The 21,259-nt window shown below is 29.8% G+C and overlaps 1 protein-coding gene across 6 annotated transcripts in view; it reads left to right on the plus strand.

The window, feature by feature from the left end:
- LOC126676869 (succinate-semialdehyde dehydrogenase, mitochondrial) overlaps window positions 1-20,980 on the plus strand; it is a 30,266-nt gene extending 9,286 nt beyond the window's left edge. Inside the window, exons 13-21 of one of the 6 annotated variants that reach the window (XM_050371187.2) lie at window positions 3,705-3,737; window positions 3,833-3,865; window positions 4,463-4,536; window positions 5,771-5,893; window positions 6,942-7,027; window positions 7,392-7,498; window positions 7,568-7,645; window positions 7,738-7,784; window positions 20,970-20,980. In XM_050371187.2, coding sequence (XP_050227144.1) covers window positions 3,705-3,737; window positions 3,833-3,865; window positions 4,463-4,536; window positions 5,771-5,893; window positions 6,942-7,027; window positions 7,392-7,498; window positions 7,568-7,645; window positions 7,738-7,776 — 573 coding nt within the window. In that variant the 3' untranslated portion in view covers window positions 7,777-7,784; window positions 20,970-20,980. Of the gene's footprint in view, window positions 1-3,704; window positions 3,738-3,832; window positions 3,866-4,462; window positions 4,537-5,770; window positions 5,894-6,348; window positions 6,492-6,941; window positions 7,029-7,391; window positions 7,499-7,567; window positions 7,646-7,737; window positions 7,785-8,077; window positions 8,276-9,981; window positions 10,286-20,969 lie in introns of those variants that run through there. The other 5 variants (XM_050371185.2, XM_050371184.2, XM_050371186.2 and 2 more) reach the window with 5 other exon arrangements.
- Window positions 20,981-21,259: the final 279 nt, after the last annotated feature.

Below are 21,259 nucleotides of genomic sequence, written 5' to 3' on the forward strand. Positions count from 1 at the left end.
CTGGAATTTTAAGGTCACATAAAAATACAGGTATCACCCACCCTGCTTCAGTCCTGTCAGTTAACCAATTTATACAAGAGTTCAAGTTAGTCGAGGCTCCAACCATAGTATTGTCTCTAACATATCCCCACACATGAATATCCATTGGGCTTGAAGCATGAACAAGTACAGATTCACTTTACCTTATATATTTAATTAATCAAATTGGGTTGCCACTTGCCGAAGATCAAACTCCAGACAATTGGATCTCAAAAGCTCTAATACTATGTCAAATAATTAATTCACCCGAAAGGCAAGCTGTAAGGTGAAGCTCTAACAATTGTATTACTTCTAACAATTCCTAGGTCTAAAGTAACTTTTATTATTATTACTGTAAGATAAAGACAGAGAAAATAATGTGTTGTGTACTATATTCAGGAATTATAGGGATATTTATACAAGTATAAAATCTCTATTATAGGAAGAAATCCAATTCTAGGAAATAATCAAACAAAATCCTCATAATCAATTAGCCTATAATTTAGCTACTAACTAATAAACTAATTGATTCTAATATATCCATATTCTTAATATACTTTAACACTCCCTCTTAAGCTGGATCATAGATATTAATCATGCCTAGCTTGCTACAAAGATAATCAACTCGAACTCCATTTAGAGCTTTTGTAAATTTTTCTCCCATTTAATCTCCAGTCTTCACATAACCTGTAGAGATTAAACCTTGATGAATCTTTTTGCAAATAAAGTGACAGTCAAACTCAATATGTTTGGTTCGCTAATGGAACACTGGATTAGATGCAATATGAAGCGCAACTTGGTTGTCACACCACAACTTAGTTGGCTTAGAAACTTTCAGACCCAATTCATCAAGCAACTGGTATATCCACATTATCTCAGATACAAACTTTGCCATAGCCCTATATTTTGATTCTGCATTTGATCGTGAAACCGCATTTTGTTTTTTGCTTTTTCAAGAAATCAAATTACCTCCAGTAAAAACACAATATCCTGTAGTGGATCTTTAATCTTCTCTAGATCCTGCCCAATCAGCATTTGAAAACATTCAATCTTAGTGTGACCGTGATCACCATATAAGATTCCACATCCAGGTGTCCTTTTTAGATAGCACAAAATCTTCTCTTCTGCTTTCCAATGATAAGTAGTAGGAATTGACTACAGTGACTCAATAGGAAATGTCCGAACGAGTCACAGTAAGATAATTTAATTTACCCACCAACCGTCTATATCTCTGTGCCTCTTCAAGTAATTCACCATTCTTTGTAAGTTGCTGACCTGGAATCATCGGAGCACTACATGGTTTGGCTCCCAATTTTTCTGTTTCGGATAACAAGTCAAGTACATACTTTCTTGAGATAACAAGATGCCTTTCTTGCTTCTGACCACTCTAACTCCCACGGGATAAACAAACAACAAATTCTGAATTTAATTATATTAGAAAATATCAAACTGACCCGTGCAAAACTCGCACACCCGAGCACACTAACTTCCAACCGACTCCAGAAATTTGCTGGTAGTGAGAACAAATTATCACCCTAAGAAGGTGACTTAAAACTTGAGGTTGACTGTTCTATGAGAACCAAATATGTTGTGTTAGGCAGAAAGAACCACCGCTTCTTTGGCAGGAAAAAAATTGATTGTGACAACGCTTTGATACCATGTAAAATATAGAGATAGAGAATAATATGTTGTGTATTATGTTCAAGAATTGTAAGGATATTTATGCAAGTATAGAATCTCTATTTTTGTAAAAAAATCCTATTTTAGGAAATAATCAAACACTATCAATCATACTCAATTAGCCTAAATTTTTTAGCTACTAATTAATAGACTAATTGATTCTAATATATCCACATTCTTAATATGCTTTAACAATTATTATTTTATGATATAGTCTATCTTAGTTCTACTAGGCCCTCGGGTTGCAAAATGCATCTCCAAAGCCTTAACTTTTCATCAACTCCCACTTGAGATTGGTTTATTGCCAAGATGTCAAACATCTTGCATCAACTCATTCACGACAATGGTAAATCAATAAGTATTAAGAGCTAATCTTTCTCGCAACCTAACTATAATATAGAATTAGTATCTACTTCATCTGTATGAATACTACTGCAGGCTTTGTTTTTACGTTTCCTTCAACTCTCAAACATGCATATATTATATATATATATATATATATATATATATATATATATATAATAGTGTCGATTTATGCGTTTCACACGTGACTCGTAGTGTGACTCGTCAATGTCATATAATATTTGAAATAGTAATTAATTATAAATTGAAGAAATAATTAAATACTTAAAGTAGTCTATTTTATTTAGTACTCTATACAATTATCTTAATATAGTAGTTTATTTTAGTTAGTACTCTATAGTAGTTTATTTTAGTTAATACTCTATAGTAGTTTATTTTAATTAGTATTCTAGACAATTATCTTAACATAATAGTATATTTTAGTTGGTATTCTAATTTTAATAATTATCTTAATAGTTTTTAATTAATAATTATATTTTATAAAGTGAAAAGGACATTAACATAAATGTGCCTGTCCCCCACACATCCGTGCTTTTATATATATAGTATAGATATAGATATCTTAATATAGTAGTTTATTTTAGTTAGTACTCTATAGTAGTTTATTTAATTAGTATTCTAGACAATTATCTTAACATAATAGTATATTTTAGTTGGTATTCTAATTTTAATAATTATCTTAATAGTTTTTAATTAATAATTATATTTTATAAAGTGAAAAGGACATTAACATAAATGTGCCTGTCCCCCACCCATCTGTGCTTTTATATATAGTATAGATATAGATATATATAATGGGTCCTTTCCTGCGTTCACCTTACTTCTCCATTAAGACTCTAGTAAGTAGGATTGCTTTTATGGTTGATCGATCTGCCGATCAGGCCCAAATATATGGCATTGTAAAATAGATGGTGTTCCACAATATTCACCCACAGATTCATAGTGTGGTTCATAAGCTTTTATGTCTATAAACTTCAAATGTTTCATTGTTCTTAAGAAGTGGGTGCTACTCTTTCCGCATGTTTATATGCATGTATTCTATTATTTTCTTATAGTTTCCTTATTAGCGATCCCAAGGTTAATAATTAATCTATCCAAAGGTCATGTATTAGGTGAGACTTCAATTATTGTTTCATTATTATCTCTAACCAACATGTTTCTGTATGCAAATGTCTATTGAATTTGAAATATGAACAAGCATATAGGCCCATCTTACCTTATGCTCAAATTTTTAAGTAATCAATGAGGTTGCCAAGGATCAAATTATAGTTTTTTCAATCATGGATGCTCTCTTACCGTATCAAATAACTAATCCACCTAAAAACTCAAGCTATTTAATGAGTCTCCAACTATGGTTTCTTTATTTTCTCTTAACACCTTCAATGTGACGTTTAGTAAAATATTATGTTCTCCGCAGTTGAAGTCTAATATGATCATTACCTTATGCTGTCCTAATGATTTCAGAAAAATATGTTCAAGTGGCATATACCATTCATCATCGAATAGTTGGCTACATAATTGACCCCTCTAGATAATTCATTTATGTTCCAGCATTTGATAGTGATTTGTTCTGATATCTGCAATATGCAAAGCTGTTTGAGATTAAAGATTACAGTTTTGATTGTTATGTTATTTTCCTACAGGGTCCATTAATTAATGAAGCTGCAGTTCAGAAGGTTGTTTTTCTTGTATCTGTATCAACTTGTGCATTTTAACCATTCAAAATATTAACAAACTATAATTTTGCTCTTTGTATGGCTTTGGCTTGCAGGTTGAATCATTTGTTCAAGATGCCGTCTCAAAGGTTCGTCCTTTATACCACTTATTGTACTGGATTTGTACTTGTTATTTTTATCAAACAGCATTCATTTCCTTTTGCATCCTAATAGCAAGATGTAAATTTTGTAATCTTGTCATGAATGGTTCTCTTTTTTTTTTTACCTAGGGTTTGCTTAGGTTGGCTGTTAGTTATCAGTTGGGAGCCTTAATTAGAAAAGAAAAAACATGCAAAGTTTCCAAAGGAAACCCATTGACTCAATCCATAGTCTAAAGTCACAAATATGGAAATAACAAAAATTGATGAATATAAGCTAATTGAAAGAATTATTCCTATAATTCTTGAAAGAAGAAAACAGAAGGTGTTGCATGCATGTCTACCAGAAATCTCACTTAAAAAACCCATAGTTTCTTTTACACTTACTCCATTATCTTAAAACAACCACTACATAAATTGGAGTTAATTAAATTGGGGTTTCTAACAAAACCATTTTCAAAAACTTAGTGTGACTTTCAATTATAGCTGATCACTTTACTCTCGAGGTCTTAACTTCATGTGCACTTTTCTAATACTCGGAATCCTTTGAAATAAACTTCCTTAACTTGTGTTTTTACATTACAACAGTTGTTAAACTATGAAGCATTGACACTTTTCGAAGGTGTCGTATGCTGGGGGACACAGGAACACGCCAGGACATGGTAAAATAAGTGTTCCTGCAATTTTTACTCTTGAATGAGGTGGACATGCCATGAGGCACCATGAGAGATTTTTAAAACAAAAACTCAAATAAAAAATCAGTTCTCTCCTATTTTTCTTTCTTAAAACATAAACATAATTCACTCTCTTCTTTAAAATAAAAATGCTTCCCTCCCTTCAATTCTCTTCTAATGTTTTTTTTTTCTTATTCATTTTTTAAAAAAAAAACCCTCTTATTGGTTTCTTTTCAGTTTCCAGGATTCTCTTCTAATTTCTTTCTTAATTTTTCCACAAAAAGAAAACATATTCTCTTAATAATTTCTTTTCAATTTTATGGATTCCTCTTCTTTAAGTGTTGCAAACTATGATGCTAAGGAATCTACATTTCCCCGTTTCAGAAACGTTTCCGTTTCCGAAACTCCCGGAAACGTTTCCGTTTCCGAAACTCCCGGAAACTCTTCAGAAGTGTTTGAGGGCCATTTCTGTAAATAATAAAAGTGAGATACCCATCTCCTCACATGAAACACGCTTCCAGTAATTTTTTTAGTTTTGTTGGATTATACTATATTTTATTATAATTGCGAAACTTAAAAATATTAATTTTAATTATATTTATGAAATTTATATAGTGTAATTTTTTGTTACGAACTTAAATTTTGATTGGATTCAAATGATTTATTTTGAGATAAAAAAATGATTTTTTTGTATGAAAACTAAATTTTTTATAGATAAAGTTTAATATATGTAAATTTTTAAATTTTTTATTAGTTATAAATATATCCCTATATTTTTATTATTTACATGTTTTCATTTCCTATATTTTGAAGAAAGCGGTTTCGTGGTGTCTGTTTCCGTTGCAGTGCAACATAGGTTCCAAATCAAAAACCATCGAAGGTAACTTTGATATATATGAATATATAATTAATTTTCCGCGTTCCCACCGTACCCGAGTCTAAATCCATATCCGTTCCCGTTCCGTTTTCCGTGTCCGCCTTTCATAGCTCTTAAACTATGCTGTTAAAGTATTTAAAGTTTTCTCAAAATAGTCATATTTTGCAGTTTCTAAAGAGACTGAATATAAGATTCATCAGAACGAATTACAACTACATTCACTACCCTAGGCCTCCGCCTAGGTTTTCAAAATTAAACGTAATTTCTTTCTTTTGTTAAAGGAATAGTAATGCGTCCTGTGGCTTTGAAATTCTTTCTTATCAATGTTTTTTGTAATGATCCTAGCTTAAAAATTTTATGCTTGAAGGGAGCAAAAATCCTTCTCGGTGGCAAAAGACATAGTTTGGGCCGGACTTTCTATGAGCCTACGGTAATCAGCGATGTCAAGAGTGATATGGTTTTATCCAGGTAATGCATGGTAAAAGCTGTTAACTTTATCCTTTTAATCTTTGATAAATGATAATAAAGGTGGAATAATCTGTATGCTGAATTGAACCCTACCCCAAAGCAAGATGAATTCATTCTAGTTTATATTTTAACCAGTTCAATACCATGGTTATTTGAAATGAACAGAAAAAGAACCATGTTTTTTACGGAGTAACTTAAATTTTGCTCCACTGGGGACTTGTATATAACTATCAAATCATCAAATGTCTGATTATCAAATGAAATTAGGACCAAAGTGTTATCTATATGCATGTGTCCATGTGCATATTTGACCGCTGTAAAACACTTTCTAGTTTGATGTTATGTATGTGCTGAAGGGCTGATATGTGAAACATGTAGCAAAATTTGACAGAACCTGTAGTAATCTAGTGCACATATGGTAATAGATGCTCCTTTTTGTGTGTGTACGTACTTAGGAAGTCATCTCCATGGTAGTGGAAAATGATTGATTATGTAATGGAGGTGCATTTGGATATGCTTGTGAGGGTAGCAAGCCATTAGATGCCATACTATTCTGAAATTTGGTTGAAGTCAAGCTGTTGGAATATGTGGGTATAAGGTATGCTTTCTTCGTCACTAGGGCTTTATGGCGATATCATTTTAACTTGAAGCTGCCATCAAATGATGATGGATATTGATGCCTCCCAATTTTTCTAAATCTAGATTGTGGTTGAACTTTCATTTTTTTTTTGCCTTATTTTGCTACCATAATTTGATCATCTAAGCCTGTTCACTGAGAATATTTTTGCACTTTGCCTGTTGAACAATTAGTAGTGAACCTTCACTGTACAATAAATGGATACTTAGCAGGTGAACTTGTGTGCTGTGCATTTGACAATTATCCTGCTTCCTAGAAGTGTGCAATTCTTGATCATTATGTTATCTTGTAAAGGTTTTGTGCTGTAAAACACTTTAGCCGGTTGTATGCCTAAAATTGTTTCTAATTTGATGCTTATTATTTTAAAAGTATAGTTCAAGTATTAATTGTTCCGTTCTCGTTTTACATCAGAGAAGAAGTATTTGGACCAGTGGCACCAATACTGCGGTTCAAAACCGAGGAGGAAGCTATCTCCCTTGCTAATGACACAAATGCAGGTTCTTGCATTAGATTTGACTGTATGTTCAAACATAAATGAATCTTGTGGCAGGAGCAAGTTGAAATTATTGGCCGTCTTTGATTCCCATTGTTATTGTTTTGAGGGAATCTTTGAAATTATATATATTCTTCTTGCTGTGATTAGTTAGAATGCAATTTAATATATATATATATATATATATATATATATATATATATATATATATATATATATATATATATATTGAAAGCTGTAAGTATGAGATGTACAATAATGAATGAAGAATGAACACTCGATGAATAAAAGTATATATTCTAATAATATTTCCATTATGCTGTTTGAGATGCCTGATTTCTGTGTTTGCTCTACTGTTAAATATGCAGGACTAGCAGCATATATTTTCACCAACAATATTCAACGTTCATGGCGAGTGACTGAAGCTCTGGAATATGGGCTTATAGGCGTCAATGAAGGAATTGTTTCAACTGAGGTGGGACGCATTCAAGTAATCACACATGCAAAATATTTTGGCATTTTAACATGTTACATGATAATGCAGGTGGCTCCCTTTGGAGGAGTAAAACAGTCTGGTCTAGGAAGGGAAGGCTCCAAGTATGGGATGGATGACTATTTGGAGGTAAGTCTCGGAATTGTCTTTTATTGAAAAAGAAAAATGATTAATAAGGCATGCTTCTCTTTTCTATCTCTTATCCTTTTCATTTGGTGCAGCTCAAATATGTATGCTTAGGAGATATGAACAGAAAGTGAGATGGCAGGTATGTTTTGACATAAATAATTATTCAGACTCCTGAAGTTATATGCAATGGGCAATAAAGAAAAGAACTAATCATTTGATCAATCAGTTCAAATTAGATCAATTGATCCAATGTTTTGATCAATTGGCCCCTTACAATTGTTTTCAAAAATTCAAAGGTCTAATTAATAAAAGAAGAATTGTGTATTGCATGCAAGTTCAAGAGTCAAATTGACACTTGTGATGCTTGCTGAGGCCTTCTTTTCTGGCTTCAATATCGTACTAAATAGTGTGCATCTCAACATGTATTGGTAGGCAGACAAGAGGCTGGAGTAGCTGTTTCTAGTACTGAGATTTTCTATAAAAGTACTGAATAAGATGTTCCAAGCTCTGAATTTTCATTATTTCTTTTGTTTCAATTCATCAACACTTGTTTTAAACTGCAATTGTCATGCCTACATGTTTTTGTGTGGATATGCTTTACTATTTCAATTTATAGTCAATTAGTCGGAATGATGTGAATCTTAGTCTTAACTAAGTTTAGAACTGTCTTCGAATTACGCAAGAATTTGCGACCCTAATTTTAAGTGCTTTATGGTTATTTTTCAATATCAAAAATATCGTCCCAATTAATACTCCCTCCGTCCCAATAGAGTTGTCCACTTTGCCTTTATCACATAGTTTAAGAAAAGCAATCATTGTTTATAGTTTTTATAAAATTTTCCTTACTTTTCTTGTCATACCCCTATTTAATGTAGGGTCCACTTGCAATTTACTTTTATTAGTGGACTTTAAATAGGGGTAATGTAGGAAAATTAAGTGTAAAGTTAGTTACTTTTTGAAAGTGGACAAGAGTTTTGGGACAAAAAAAATTCTCAAAGTGGACAACTCTATTGGGACGGAGGGAGTACAATTTATTAATTATTAATGAGAATATAGTTTTAAGAGGAAATTACACCATTTACCACAAATAATAAAATTAATTACATAATTACGATTTCAATTATTAGCTTACAAAATTAACTTTCGTGTTTTTAATTACACTATTTTCTTATTTCAATACACCAGTTATACAGTTTATGCCTTTAGCTTTAGGATTTTCTCATTTTCTTTTTTAACTCTGGGTTTCCTTCACATCAACTCTATTCATAAGGCTTTTTTTTATCTTTTTTGTTTGAGGAAATTACACTATTTACCAAAAAAAATGAGAATAATTACAAAATTATATATTTATTTTTTTTATTTATAAAAATCCTAGTTGATTTAAAAATAATTATAAAAGTCCCAAAAAATAAAAAATAATTACAAACATACGGTGTATACTATTGGTATAATGTCAGTATATTAATAAACTAACATTATACAAACATTATATCAACATTATGCATATTGAGATTTTATTAATATTAAATAAAAATTTATCAAAATTATATCAAATCGTATACTAAAAATTCAATTAATAATATACTAAAAATATACCAACAGTATACCAAAAGTATACACATCAAAATATACTGAAATTTTATTAAACGTTAAAAATACGCCAACATTACACCACATCGTATATTAAAAATTAAACTAACAATATACTAAAATTATACCAACAATATACAAATTCTTTAGTTCATTACCAACTATAGTGAAAAATATATATAAAAAAGATATACATGTTATCAACTAGAAAATATATATAAAAAATTATCATCGATGTACCGAAAATGTACTGAAATTATACCAATAATAAACCAAATTCTATTTTTAAATTTTTGATTTATAGTTTTGATATACCGAAATTATACCATAATTATACCGATATTATACACATTGTACTTTTGTAAATAATTTTCATTTTTTGGTAGTTTTATAATTAATTTTAAATCAGTCTATATTTTTGTAAATAAAAAAGTTTGTAGGTACTTTTGTAAATATTTTTAAAATTTTAGATAATTTTGTCATCATCCCTTTTTGTTTTCTTCTCTTCACTTCCTAGTTGTTCTCATGGCTATTACTTGATCTACTTCACCTTCTTATCTTCTTGTTTTCCAACATATCATTTACCATCGCCGCTGTGACATTCCAACAATGTTGCATTAGTCTCCGACATGGTCACATCAGCCTCTTTCATCCCTTTCTCCTTCCTTTTCCAATTATTCATCTTTCAAATCAAAATCACAATATGCAATCCCGTAATTTAAAAAGAAGGTGGAATGTTATGACAGTATTGGAGTGTCACGACGACGTGAGGTTTGGATCGGCACATATTCGGTTTGGGTCGGCAAATTGAGCATTGTTTTAATGTTACTCTGCAATTTGAGGTTTTCCAATGAGAAACATAAACCAGAAACTCATGAATTAAAGTATTTGGGAACCACATTTGATTTAATATTGGTGTAATTTTAGTATACCTCGGTATATTTACATTTTTATGTATTTTTCATATGTATATATTGTCAAGTTAATTTTTAGAATACTGTGTGGTGTAATGTTGGTATAATATCGTTTAATGTTAATAAACTTTTAGTATGTTTTAATGTGTAAACTCTTGGTATAATTTTAGTTGAATTTTAGTAGATTGTGGTAAATCATCGATACAATGTTGGTATAATTTTGATATACTTTTAATTTATATATACTGTGTAAAAATTTAGTATATTTTTTGTAATTGTCTTTTTTTTTTCGTGCACAAACAAAATTTCATTTCTAATCGAACTTGAAAAATCAGGTTCAGGAAACTAAAAGTCCATTAATCTCAAAAATATACTAAAAGTATATTAAAATTATAAACATCAAAACAAAAATATGCTAAAAACATATTTTTAGTTTGCAAAATCTTTTGACTTCTCAAAAGTATGATGGGACTTTTTTTTATTTACAAAATTTATGTTTTTTTTTTATTTTCTGTTCAATCTTTCCATTAGCTCAAGATGCAAATTCTATCTCTTCTTATTAACCTGACTCAAATATTTTCGACTAGTCTCGCCTTGCTGCGGTCGTCCATCTGCTCCTTTCAAAACAATTTTTATTGATGCCACACTCATCAAACCATGCACAGATAGTGTTAAAATTCATTAACAACGATAAAAATCTCACGGCCAAATTTGCGGGCAACATTAAAACCTCCACTACACATGTAACTCTGACCACTACTACTATAAAGATTTAGTTTTTTTTAACTCTATGAGAAATATTTATTTACAGTGATTTTAGTGCGTATCAATGCAACTGACAATATACTTCAATTAAGCTAACATTATACTAAAAATAAACTGACAGTATACTAAATTTTTATTTTTTTTTATCCAGAAAAAAACTTTACTCCAAAAGCAATAAAGATTACAATTGAGGGCAAAACCTTGATACAGTTGGAAAAGAGCAAAATAAGAAGCAGCTACAACCTAACACCAAAACTGAAGGAGCAAAGCTCATCAAACAACCAAACATAGAGTAAGCAAAAACCAGGAACAAACTAATTAATTCGAATCAAATTTCTTCTATCTTTGAGACTATAGTGTCATTGATCTTCTAAGAAACTATATAAGGGCTTTGGGCTTCATTGGAAAACACTTCTCTATTGTTGGCATTCCATCTGTGGGAAACTATAACTGTCAAAGGTTAATCTTCTGATAATAGATATGACATTCTTCCCTACAGCTTTTCTAGTGAACCAACTGATGGATCTTCTCCAACTTATAATAACAGGAGGACTGTTGCACAAATGCATAACTCTACTCCACACCCTTTTAGCAAAATCACATTCATATAAACTGTGGTCCAATGCCTCAACCTCATTACAACAAAGCACACAATAATCATCAGTTGTCACTCCCTAAGCCTTCAATCTGTTTTTGGTTTTGAGTTTTTTTTCATCACCAGCCACATGATAAAATTGTATATGGGATATAATCCCCCCCCCCCCCCCCCCTCCCAAACAAAATTATACCAAAATTATACCATTATTATATCGATAATATATTTAAATATATTAAAACTAAACTAACATTATACTAATAAAAACTTTTGAAATTTTGAAATTTTGAAATTTTTATGGTTCGCATAATAAAAACTTGTCTAAATGATGATTCATGAACCTTTAAATATTGAAGATTTTTTTCAATATTTTATTTTAATTGTTTGTTTTTTTAATTTTTGTTTTGATGGTTGTGATGGTTTTCTAACTTTAAATTCATGATGAAGAATATGTCTATAAGATTTGAAGCTTTAAAGGATCAAGCGATTTAACGGTATAGTCGATCGAGAATCAAGTTAAGACCCCGCTCCAACGAAATTTTGTTTTTTCGTTGCGTCAGCGGGATTTGGTTCTTAATTTTTCTTTTCCGATTATCATCCTTTACTTATATTTTTTATCGTTATTTTTTTATTAAATTAGAGTATTTGAAAGACTATATATTTGCTTGTTGTTACATTGGTTTCATATTTATACTTTAATCTTCTTCTTTAATATGAATTTATCTTTGTTAAAAAAAACTATTATTTATAGAAAAGTTCTTATGATTACTTGTTTTATTACATAAAATCTTTATTACATTATTAATTACTTTGTTATTTTATTGCTTATATATATTATACTTTGGGCTGTCGGACTTATTCCAAGAGCAGCGCCTACGGCCACAAGGAGATGTATAGACACTTTAAAATAGAAATTGAGAAGATTACAAAACTACATAAGAAATTAACAAAGTTGACAAAAATGCTAGCTAAACTCATACATTACACTAGCACCTAAAAATTTAAAAAGTTCATATTTTATACCTAATCACTAAATAAAAGACATATGTTTTACTCAAATAACAAAAAAAAAAGTGTCAAAAAAGTGTCAAAACGCGTCAAACAGCTGTCAAAATGCGTAAAAAGCGCGTCTTACACGTGCGTCACGCATCAGTATAAGTCAACATTTTAAAAAATATTTAAATATGTATCATTTATGTATATTTTATGTATCAACAATGTATCAAACACATATTTGATTATTATTTTCTCACTTTTTTAAAATAAATATGAATATAAATATATACACTCATATTATTTATATGTATTAGTAATGTGTCTCTAAGGTGTATGTATAACATATTTTAAATTAAAGATACATGCATCATATACTTTAATTGAAATTCACGCATCAATAACATCTTAATTTGTTACTCGATATAAACATCTTTATATACATGATATATACACACAAAAAAGAACCAAATAACCATATTATCCACTTCATCAAATTTCTCTCTCTCTACATATATATATATATATATATATATATATATATATATATATATATATATATATATATATATATGAAAATTCATAAAGAAAAAGTATAAGCTTTTAATTTTTTTTTTGTTTTACATATAAAAATTAATTTCAAAAACAGCTCTGATATATATCAGATACATTTCAAAAATATTAGATACAATATTGAGCCATCAATTATACAAAAAAAAAATTGAGAAAAAAGTTTAGCAAATAATAACATTTTAATAAATATCATGTAATATATACAAAATACACAAATGATATGTTTTAATATATTATTTATATATAATGCATATCAAAATACACAAATAATATATATTAAATATAATTCTATTAATACATCTATGGTACATTAATAACATATCTTAAATATAATTTTAATAATCCATCTATATTGATATAAACATGACAATGTATCAATTATATATCAAAAATGTATCTACAATGTATCATAACTTGACACTTATTTCATAAAAAATATATTTATAATTTCCAAAAAAATCAGTCTACAATGTAACATAAAGGAGATGCTTTACTGATGGTTTCACTTTTTAACACCCTCTCAAACTTTATAACAAGTTGATTTGGTACCGAAAAAATTATATTGCCAAACTCCTTTATTAGATGGACACATATGACATATCATTAATCAAAAAATATAAAATTAGCATGCAAAGGTAATAAATTTTTAGATAATAAATCTTATATATAATAGAAATATTTATAATTTACATACATATAAAAATTTAAATTTTAAAAACAACTTAAATACATTTTGTATACATCTCAGAGACAACTGAAATACATTTTTTTAAGAATAAAGTGTTATACAAAATTTCTCTATAAAGACATTGTTAAAATTATAAATCACAAATAAAAAAAACACATAAGAGAAGTTCGCAAATAATAATATATATACTAATCTATATCACGTAAAAAATAATACATCTTTTAAATAATATAAATGGATGATAAATCTTAAATATATAAATAACACATTGCTTTCTCATTCCCTGTACATCATTTTTTCTGAATAAATATACTAGCATTCTTAAAAAAAAATAACAAATAAATTGAATTAAATTCTACCGAATTATGCACTTATAGCAAATGGATTGAATGACGAGGTTGATGAGGTTTGATTGCAGCGAATTTTCACAATTCTTCATGCTGCCAACACCTGATCACTAGCCTCTTGAAATTTCTAATCTCTTCTTTTACATTTTTATCCCACGATGTATGTGAGATGTATCGATAATGTATTAGAGACAATTTAGATACATTTTGTATACATCTTAGAGACAATTTAAATATATTTTCTAAATAAAAAAAAACATACTGAACTTCTCACTGAAGACATTGTTAAAACCATAAACTACAAATAAAAAAACACCTAAGAAAAATTTGCAAATAATAATATACTAATCTATATCACATAATGTATAAAAAAATAAAAGAAATATATCTCTTAAATAATATAAACAGAAAATACATCTTAAATACATAAATAATACATCAATTTTTTATTCGTAGTGCTACCATATTTTCTATAGAAATGTATTGCCATTTTTTAAAAAATATGAAATAAATTCTATTATTGAGATTTGAAATAAATTAAATTAAACTCTATTGAATTATGTAATTCCAGTAAATGGATTGGATGACGAGGTTGATGAACAGCTTAAAATCCTCTTATAATTACGGTTTTTCAAAATTTTAATTTAGCTTTTGCAAGCTGATTTATTAGGTTTCCGAGCAGAAAATAATCAAATTAATGACGGAGAAGAGACATACTTGAGAGTTCATAAGTTGAAACTTGCAATTGGAGAGAGGCCACGGGAGAAGAAAGGGACCAAAGTCGGGGTTGGAGCGCAAATTACTAAATGACATCGTTTTTGCTTTTAATTATTCGCCTCCACTGCCACAATTTTTCTCTGTCTAATAGAGATAACTATTACACAATTTATATATTGCTATAGATTTTTTTTAAAAAAGAAATAGCTACAAAAAGGAATGTAGCAGTGAAACAGTAAAATCGTGGCTAGATTTTAAAAATTAGATTAAACCGACAATGATGAAAGAATTTAAAAGAAATTTGAAATTTAAAGTAATTGCCGACTGTATAGTCACAAGATAAATTTATGAATATCATTGGACATTAGTGCAAATACATTAGGACCCCTTCTTCACTCCACAAAGGATTAATACAAAATAAATAATACAGAGTTAATTGTTAATCAATTTTTTAATTCTTATTTCTCTCTTTAATCCCTTCTTCACTCCATAAAGGATTAATATAAAATAAATAATATAGAGTTAACTGTTAATCAATTTCTTAATTCTTATTCTCTCTTCAATCCTGGTACGAAATAAAAATCGGTTCAAACCCAAATCCATCGGCCAAAATAATCTTAAACCTGCTTAAAACTCCGGCCACCACTCTCTTCATTTGCTAAAACGCCATTTCTTTACCCAAACAATCTCTCGGTCCGGCTTTAAACACCGGGTAGGTGAAAGGGTCTCTTCCGACGAAGTTCAATTTCTCATCTTCTTGCCGGTTTGAAATCAGCCCAGTCTCCTCTCCAAAGCTTCCCAGCCTTCCCATGGCGTAATAGAAGAAAGAAGAAAATGACAAGAGCTAAGGGAAGATGGATTGAGATTCCCTCAAGTTCATTTTGAACTTGAGGGGGTCATGTTCATAATCTACACCGTTCATTGTAAAATGAACGGTGTAGATCAAAAAGGTATAATTTTAATCAAATTAATCTACACCATTCATTTTACAATGAACGGTGTAGATTATGAACATGACCCCCTCAAGTTCATTTGAACTTGAGGGAATCCCAATCCAAGGGAAGATACATGTGTTAATTCCAAAAAAATAAAATTCAAACCGACATGTGTAGGGCAGAGATGCATTATGTATAACATGTAAACATTTTCTATTACTAGTTTCGCATTACGTGCTACGCACGTGGCTCGTAACGTGACTCATCAATTTAATTGTTAATTATATTTGTTATAATTGTATTAATTTATTTTATTTTTAATCCATGTCAAAAAAGTTAGAGTTTTTGTTATATTAGGAGTTTTAGTTTAAATTTAACTTCTATAACAGAAGTAGAACTATTCTATCTTAGTTGTTAGTCGGGATTAGCAGGAATTAATTAAAAAATTTAGTTTTAATAGTTTTATTATTACCTCTGTAACTTTGACTTCCTTGGTAATAAAATCACAAGCAGAAAGCCATTGTCCAACTCAGCCTTCCATGGTGCATTATGATAAACATGCAATCCCCCTATGTGAGTCAGCAGGAAATTTAAGATCTAAAACAATACTTGGTCGAATATTTTCTCGAAATTGTTCAGCCTTCCCTTCATCAGATCTATTAATACTAATAGGAATACAATAATTTTGAAAAAAGCCGAATGAATCCGTTGACAGATAAGTTGTAGTTCGCATTACATGCTATGCACGTGGCTCGTAATGTAACTCGCCAATGAACATATTAGTAAATTTATTATAATTATATCAGTTTTTTTATTTATAATTAATATTAAATTAATTAAAAAATTTTGTAAAAGTAAATATAATATATTCGGTTGTTAAATTTTTTTCCATACTGAATTTATTCTTCTTTTAGTTTTATAATAACCATAATTAAATAATTAACTTAACTTTATTAATAATATTTTTAAAAATAATAAGATAGAAATTTAAATAATATTATATTGATCAAATACAATATTTTAATTTTGTAGTTCAATCAAATTAAAAGATAGGTATTCCTACTAATTTGGAGACAATTTAGTTATTTTTTACATATTAAAAACTAAATTGGACATAATTTAGCTACCTATTCTAATTAGGACTTTAATTATAATAGTGATTAATTAAATAACTAATTAGTTAATGACTATAAAACCTTTATTTAGTAGTAAACTGAAAAGGATTATTCGGTAAATTTGCCTGCCCCCCATCCGTGCTTTTATATATAGTATAGATTAGTTAATAGATGTAAATCTTATATTAGCACTGATGAAAGAAAATTATAAATTTAATATTTTTATAATAAAGACCCGCATTTAGCCTAATCTTGTAATATTTCCATAGAAACTTAATTCAATGTTTGCATTGAGAGTTTTTAAAATTTATAAATCTCATAAAATCTGGGATTTTTTTTACAGGAAATACTATGTTTTTTACAACATTTATTTTTTTACTACCACATTAAAATATACACATTTCATACCACATATTATTTAGGCTATTATTTTTTAAAACACAGGCATTAACAATGATCAATTAAGATTATAGAAAATTAACAGTATAATTGAAGTGAAATGTGATATCCTCCTCAACAACTTGGATGGATCTTTTAACAAGTACATATTAGCTTATAGGGAGAAACTAACGTTGACAATATTCCAAATGATAACTCATTTGATGAAGAGGATAAATGAAAAGCAACTGGGACAAAGATTGAGGATATTTTGTGTCCAGGAATTAGAAAAAGCTTGATAAAATTATGAATGAGGATTTCGAATTCCACATCGGAGTTTACGATAGCAACAAATTTTAAGTTAATGGTCCGATGTCACAACCCGATTTCCACTCCGAAATTCGAGCCGAGACCGACACTAGAGAATAGGAATGGTTGTTCCGAAATCCGTAGCAAGCCTAAAACCTCTATAAAGGTATCACAAATATAGATCTAGATCGTATCTCCCGTACGACCCGTTTTCAGAAAACACCGTTAAAATATTTTTTCGTTTAATATAGAAACAGTTCTGAAAATATTCATATAGCAAAATTATATTTTCAGAAATGCTGGTTGAATAACCCTAATTATTCTGACCCACACGCATTTTTGAAAACCGGTGCGGTGGTTCAGGGACTTAGCTCACGTGCCTTACCTCACAGACAGCCCTGTCTCAAACCACGTATCCGAACAATATGTTTAATAAAATATATAAAACAGTTTCCTTTTCAAAGCGTTATATCAAACATATTTATAACATGCACAACAGGCACACAAACGTAAGGCCAGCAAAAGTATACACATTGTCTTTGTAGTCCAACTCTGTTTTTCCGCTTATAACACGTATACACAATCCAATCTATCCATATTTACGTTCGGAACGTAAAAACAATACGTATACGTCTTATTCGATACGGTAATCGTTTATATACGAATATATATTCGAAATATATCAAAATATTTCAAAATAAATGTTCAATACGGATATACTACCTTGATTGCTTGAGTAATTGTTGAAGAAACGGAGTTAGTATTGAGAAATGGACGAAACGGTTCGAAATCCTAGCTTCGATTTCGTTTTAGAGAGCAAGCTGCTCTTTTTTTCTTTCCTCTAAGAAAGAAATGAATTCTTATGCTTAAGAATTCATATGGTTCGGTATATATAGTATTGGTTAATGTGCGCTTTAGTACAAACTCAATCATGTACTTTAAACCAACTTCTAAACTAGTCGTCCGTAGCTCAAAACGGAAACGACTTCCGAATTTCGTGTAAATTTACCCAAAAATCAAATAAAATAAAAAAAGAATAAAAATATAATTTTTATTCCCATCCGACTTATATTTTATTCTTAATAAATTATTTTCGATTTATTAAATCCGCATTGACTACGCTTAATAAAATTTATGCTACCAAATTTTATCAAATTTTCACGATAAGCTTTTAAAAATATTTTGCGAATATTGGCACCAAAAATATTCGCTAAGGACTTATGAATTATTCTGCACCCAATTCATAAATCTATATTGTCCCCGTTAACTATATAGTTAATCAAATTTAAATTCTAAAAATTTAAATTTACAATCCTATAGTCATAATATAATTTTAGGGACACTTATAAATTAAATTTTTAAATTTAATTTATCTATTTCCGTCTAATAAAATATTAGACACGTAGCTATTTTTTATCCATTAAATTTTCGGGTAATTACATCCGAAGGAGGCAGTTTCTGGTGGATTTGGACTTCAGAACATGCACATGTAGGTGGTGGTAGTTAAATGGGATCCCATGTATGCATCTATACCCTTGCATATATGAGAATAACGAAAGGTCAGAGCAGTATGTAGATAAATGTTACAGCAAAGCCACTTATGAGAAGGTCTACAACTTTCTGATCAACCCTATGAACAGGGTAGACATGTGGGAAGCAGAGCCGATGTCACAACCCGATTTCCACCCGAAACCCGAGCCCAGACCGGCGCCAGGAAATGGAAGTGGTTGCTTCCTAATCCGTAGCAAACCTGAAACCCGTTACAAATTTTTTGCGTTTAAAACATAAAAAGGTTTACAACCTTGTTGCAATTTTTTTTTTGACACCTTTATTAAAAACACGATCGTAAACTGTGATTGTATCTCTAGACATCGGGCGCAATTGTCATTTTACATAACATATTAGCACTGTCCGAATAAAATGCAAACAGTATAAAAACTGGATCGTAAAAGCCTAATTGTATTTTAAGAAATAAGAGAGCAAACATCAATCTCTTATGATGCACCTACTCTATTCCAATACAATCCTAAAATGCTAATAATATTAAACTAGTGTATCAACATGCAATTTTTCAAACATATATCATATACAATAATTCAAATCAGAGTTTATTAAAATATCGTGAACTACTGTAAACAGAAAGACATACTTCCCGGTACCCAACTACTTGCAGCTTTAGAGGTAGAGTTGACATTGACTTCAAGAATTATTAGGGAAGCCTGGCCTCGTAACTTGATTACCGGAAAGGGTAAACACTAGGGGGAATAAAAATATAAATATTTCTGAGCGAGTCTACACATTTACAGTTGAATATTTAAAACCACATATATACAAAACGCTTACATATACAAAATACTATCAATTAATCGATTCAGATGGAACCCTAAAAGGTGAACTTTTGTATGATTCTTAACTCACATAACTTAGATTTTAGACCGTGAACTGAATCACTGCGGTCTAATCTGGGGCATGTCGACTGTAAACATGAAACTTCCATCACCGCGTTACCTATGACTGTAACCGTGTTACCATCGTCTTAGCATTACCCGTTAAGTCAGGGCTGCCAGCACTTCCAACGCCCAATGACTTAATTGACCTCTATGTCAGACACAGGCTCGTATCAAGAACACTATAGTGATCATACTGTCCTATTGACAACCAATAGGAAGCTTGTTTCAATGGATCTTTCTTGGTTTGTTATATTAGTGTGATTTATTATTTAAAACAATTTAAATATAAATACTCAAAAGTAAAAACCATAAAGAAAACTCACAAAACCGATGTCCCCAAAAGCGTATGCTCCTGATAGTCTACTTGTCAAACACTTTGGTGTTCTGACTTGGCATATCGACATTTGTCATATCTAGGTAGAATTCAAACATCAAAATAGAATTAGACTTTGAATTCCTAACTTTAGTCCTATCATATAAACGATAGACTTAAATAACTGCAGTTTATAGACGACTCTATAAATAATCACATAAATTAAACTCAATGTTGAACTTCTCGTTCAAACTTTAATACCGCTTTTGGTATGGACCTATCGTCCTTTAGCATTAATCACTTCGATTAACATAAAGCCTAATTAAAACGTCATATTGTTCTGATGTATAGACATTAAACAAATAAAATTCAACCTCGGCTCGGCGTTAAACACTTCGTTTAACTTTCCAAATATCCTCGTTTACGTTTAACGATCTGTTAAATTCAAACTCAAAAGTTCCGTTTTAAAACGCTTTCAGACCGAAAAAAATATGTCGAACTACTTACGGCATAGCCCTGAAAATTCCTCCGTTTGATAGCCGACCTGCCATGCAAACCACGGCAGGTTGTTGCATGTTTGTGCAACAAGGGCTGCACGTATGTGCAGTGCATGCTCAGAATTGTTTAGAGTACTAACTCAAATAGACTACTTTGATATTTAATAATATTATTTTAATTATTATTTAATCACTTAGAATTCCAATGAAGTTAAATTACTTCTAATATAGACTATTCCTAATTAACTATTATATCAATATTATTTGATATTTGATATTTAAATATAATTTATAATTATAAAAAATATTTAGTAACTAAACATACATATAATATTTTGACAAGTCACACTACAAGTCACGTGTGAAACACGCAAAGCGACGCTAGTATATATAAATAGCTAAAGTGCCATTTAATACTAGTTCAATCATGCACTT

The sequence above is a fragment of the Mercurialis annua genome, linkage group LG4 (assembly GCF_937616625.2).
Source record: "Mercurialis annua linkage group LG4, ddMerAnnu1.2, whole genome shotgun sequence".
In the NCBI taxonomy this organism is placed as follows: domain Eukaryota; kingdom Viridiplantae; phylum Streptophyta; class Magnoliopsida; order Malpighiales; family Euphorbiaceae; genus Mercurialis; species Mercurialis annua.